This window comes from Limulus polyphemus, unplaced genomic scaffold, assembly GCF_000517525.1.
Source record: "Limulus polyphemus unplaced genomic scaffold, Limulus_polyphemus-2.1.2 Scaffold6466, whole genome shotgun sequence".
Lineage (NCBI taxonomy): Eukaryota > Metazoa > Arthropoda > Merostomata > Xiphosura > Limulidae > Limulus > Limulus polyphemus.
The window spans coordinates 21,223-24,850 of NW_013672076.1; the positions used below are offsets into that span (position 1 = coordinate 21,223).

Below are 3,628 nucleotides of genomic sequence, written 5' to 3' on the forward strand. Positions count from 1 at the left end.
TAATCAAGAAGGGACTTGTATCGCTGAAGTTCTTCGGAAAGAATTTATACCTGAAATTAATAAACAAGCAGATACGTAACAATATACATCATTTCCTAGCTTACCGACTTCTTGCTTCATAATATAAATGAGCTCTGTGCAATTTCCATAGCGAATCGAAATTATTTAATGTTTCAAGAGTAATTTAGTCTAATTAAATAAATCATCAAAAAGGTCTGTCTCATGTAGAGATTGGACATGACGTAGTCGTTGACATGTCGATCGGGAGATCGAAAGGTCCAAGTTTTACGTCAGGATGTTGCTTTCCAAAGTCTTTCTGCACGTCTCAGCTGTGAGTACCTTATAAGAGTGATAGTGAACCCTGTTATTTAGTTGGACAAAGTCTTTCTGGTGTTGGGTGCAGCCGACTGACTAACTTTCCTTCTGATTAATGAAATCTGAACCATATATAGCTATCTCTAACGTGGCCGTGTGTGCGATACTCAGTAAAATTACGAATACTTGGAAAATTTATGCTTCTACAAATATGTATCATATAATGTAAGTATGTTTGTTTTTCTTCACCATTGTTTAATTAAGAAATGTTTAACGTAAGTCAAAGTCAAATGTAATGATGGTAAGCAAATGATTTTTCGTAAATAAATATCAAATTACATTAAAATTTCTATTCACTGCTTGTTTGGATAAGTCGCGAGAATCACCCTAGATCTATGGATTTAATACACACAACAGCAAATTTATTTTAGAATACATATTAACAGAAATACTAATATGTGTGAGCTATGTCTAAAATTTCCAAAACAGTCTTAGACAAAAGCAGCAGCCGCATTTATCAGCTTTGTGTTATAAAACTCCTAACGTTTTTAGGATCATATTGCATTTATAGAGGCCGTAAGATATGGCCTAAACATAGCTATTTATGTATTAATTTTCGAATCTTCCCCAGACATTTATCGTTTACATTATAAGCTCTAGGTTGTGCCAGTATCAATATTTTATATGTGTACTTTGTTCTTGTAATGCGAGTTAAACAGGCTTGACAATTAATTTTTGTTGCTTTAATTGATTAAAAACTCGACCTATCACCTTCTTCCTTGATATGCTAATAAACTTTCACACCATACGCTTTACGACCCATAGATCTAGATGTGTAAGATTGGGTTAAATAGTGCGAACTTTCGATTGGTAGGCGGAGCTTCCAGGAACGCCCCTTTATAGCACGTGGGTTTGAGTTCTTAACTTAGGTGGTAAGTAACAGTGTAGACAGAACAATTGTTACACCAAAGTGTGTTGGATATCTGTTTGGGTTAATAAGAGATACAAGTAGAGTGTAAATCTGGTAATCAGTTGTGACTGAGGTGAACTTATTTTACAGCTCGTAATCTTATTTTGTAGATGATTATAGTACAGTCCTGGAAGTTCAGATTCGGACAAAGGTCAGTGATGACCCTCAAGAGGCCAACTGAATCTACTGCTTCTCTTTTGAGCACAAAAGCTCGTGCCTTCTCGGTCGATGCCTTACTTGGTCCATCACCGTCTAAAAAAGTCCAGCACAATCAACTTGACGACATAAAATCGTCATCTCCTAATCTGTTGATCTGCATGCTCGACGACAATGTGCCAGTAAGACACCAAGTAGCCACCGGAAACTCTTGTAAAACTACGATTATTGGTAAGATTTGGGCAAATAAAGACTTAAACTAGGAATAGAGATATGATTTGGGCAAATAAAGGCTCACATTGATAATACTGGTAAGAATTGGGCAAATATAGAATAATTCGATGACGAGGAACCCACTTTGAGACTAATAATGGCTGGAGACGGCTTGAATGGGTAATGAAGAAAAACCTGATGATGACAAAACCTTGTCGAAATGTTGTACATTTGCTGTTATGTTAAACTTATATTAAAGTTTTTCTTCATGACCCATTCAAGCCGTCTCCAGCCAAATATAGAATAAGAGTGAGAATTGGGGTAACACTTGAGCTAATAAATAATCAAACTGAGAATAGCGGAAAATCTCGAGCTTTATTAATAAAGACTCAAGTTAAAAATAGCGGCAAAAGTTGAGCAAATAAAATTAAAATTGATAATAACGGTAACACTTGAGCTAATAAAGACTCGAACTAAGAATAGCAGTAAATTTTGAGCAAATAATGACTCAAACTGAGAATAGCGTTAAAACTTGAACTAATAAAGGATTAAGCTGAGAACTGCGGAAAGATTTAGGTTGATAAAGACCTAAAACGAAAAATTCACTTGGATTAATCATTAACTTAAAACAACTAAATGCCTTTATATTTTCTGAATGAGGCGTATGACATTGTGTTGAAAGCCACATTTTTATTAAGCTATTATAATAAAATAAAGGAATGAAAGAATAATCAATCAATAAACCTGAAATAATAGCAGCTACTTGGAATGACGTTTTCCGATGTATGCTGTAAACTGAACCACCTGTTTGAGTAATTTGAAATATCTATAGCACACTACATGAGAAATGTTAAATAATTTAAAATTTCATGTTGAGGCAGTTTGTTTGTTTGTTTTTAATTATGCACAAAGCTACACAAGGGCTATCTGTGCTCTGTCCACCACGGGTATCTAAACCCGGTTTCTAGCGTTGTAAGTCCGCAGACATACCGCTGGGCCAGTTTGTTGTGAGTCGGTACTATAAACGTTTCCTTCAAAATGACTGAGGAGCTTAAACTCTAAATGACCCAATGTTGATAAGAACGTGTTCGTATTCATTGAAAATAAAAGCCAATTAATCCCCCTCCCCGTGACACAGCTGTATGTCTGCGAACTTATAAAGCTAGAAACCGGGTCTCGATACCCGTGGTGGGCCGAACACAGATAGCCCAATGTGTAGCTTCGTTCTTAATCCCCCCCCCCCCAAAAAAAACAAGCACAGTTAATTCTAATTTTGAAAATAAATACATATATACAAAAATTTGATTTAAGTTTTCACGTTTGTTTGTGATTCAGAATAAAACTGATTTACAGTTTCTGCATTTTGTTGATTTGATTGGTGGAAGTTGTGAACTGCCACTTTTGTCTACATAACAGTTAGTTCAAGATTTAACTGTACTATAATGTGTACTTCTCCCGTTCTAAGCTAAGTTATCCTGTTATACAAGTTCTGTAGCAGTGATACAGGGTGAAATGTCCAGAAGCTCTTAACTTGGTGGCCTATGTATGAACCGATGAAATACTGGATTATAAGGGTTTATCAATATTTGCGGCTTTTATGGAACAAAAATAATTAAAAAAAAAACTTTATCTTTAGCAATTCACAGAAGAACGCGAACATTGCCAACTTTGGGACGAAATGGTTAAAATGATCACCTATTAAGCATAGGGGCACCCATTTATTCGCTAACTTAAGCTTTCGTTTGGTGATCATTATTAATCTATAACTAGATAATGAAAGCCTCAGTTTCAACACAACAGACCAAAAGATTGAGAAGGTTACCAACTATAAAGAATTGTGAAAGACTCCATTTCTGTCAACACAACAGATAAAAAGATCGAGATAGGTTAAATCAGTTCTACAAAAATCTGACCGTTCTACAAAAATCAAGAAAACTGTACGAGTACTTAATGAATTGTTTGTTTGTTTGTTTG

At 35.2% G+C, this 3,628-nt stretch overlaps 1 protein-coding gene across 1 annotated transcript in view; it reads left to right on the forward strand.

Annotated features, from left to right (window-relative positions):
- The first annotated feature begins 1,277 nt into the window (after positions 1 to 1,277).
- LOC106473741 (T-box protein 12-like) overlaps positions 1,278 to 3,628 on the forward strand; it is an 18,935-nt gene continuing 16,584 nt past the window's right edge. The window contains exon 1 of the mRNA XM_022402139.1: positions 1,278 to 1,672. Within this exon, the coding sequence (XP_022257847.1) occupies positions 1,396 to 1,672 (277 nt within the window). The 5' untranslated portion in view covers positions 1,278 to 1,395. The remainder of the gene's footprint in view (positions 1,673 to 3,628) is intronic.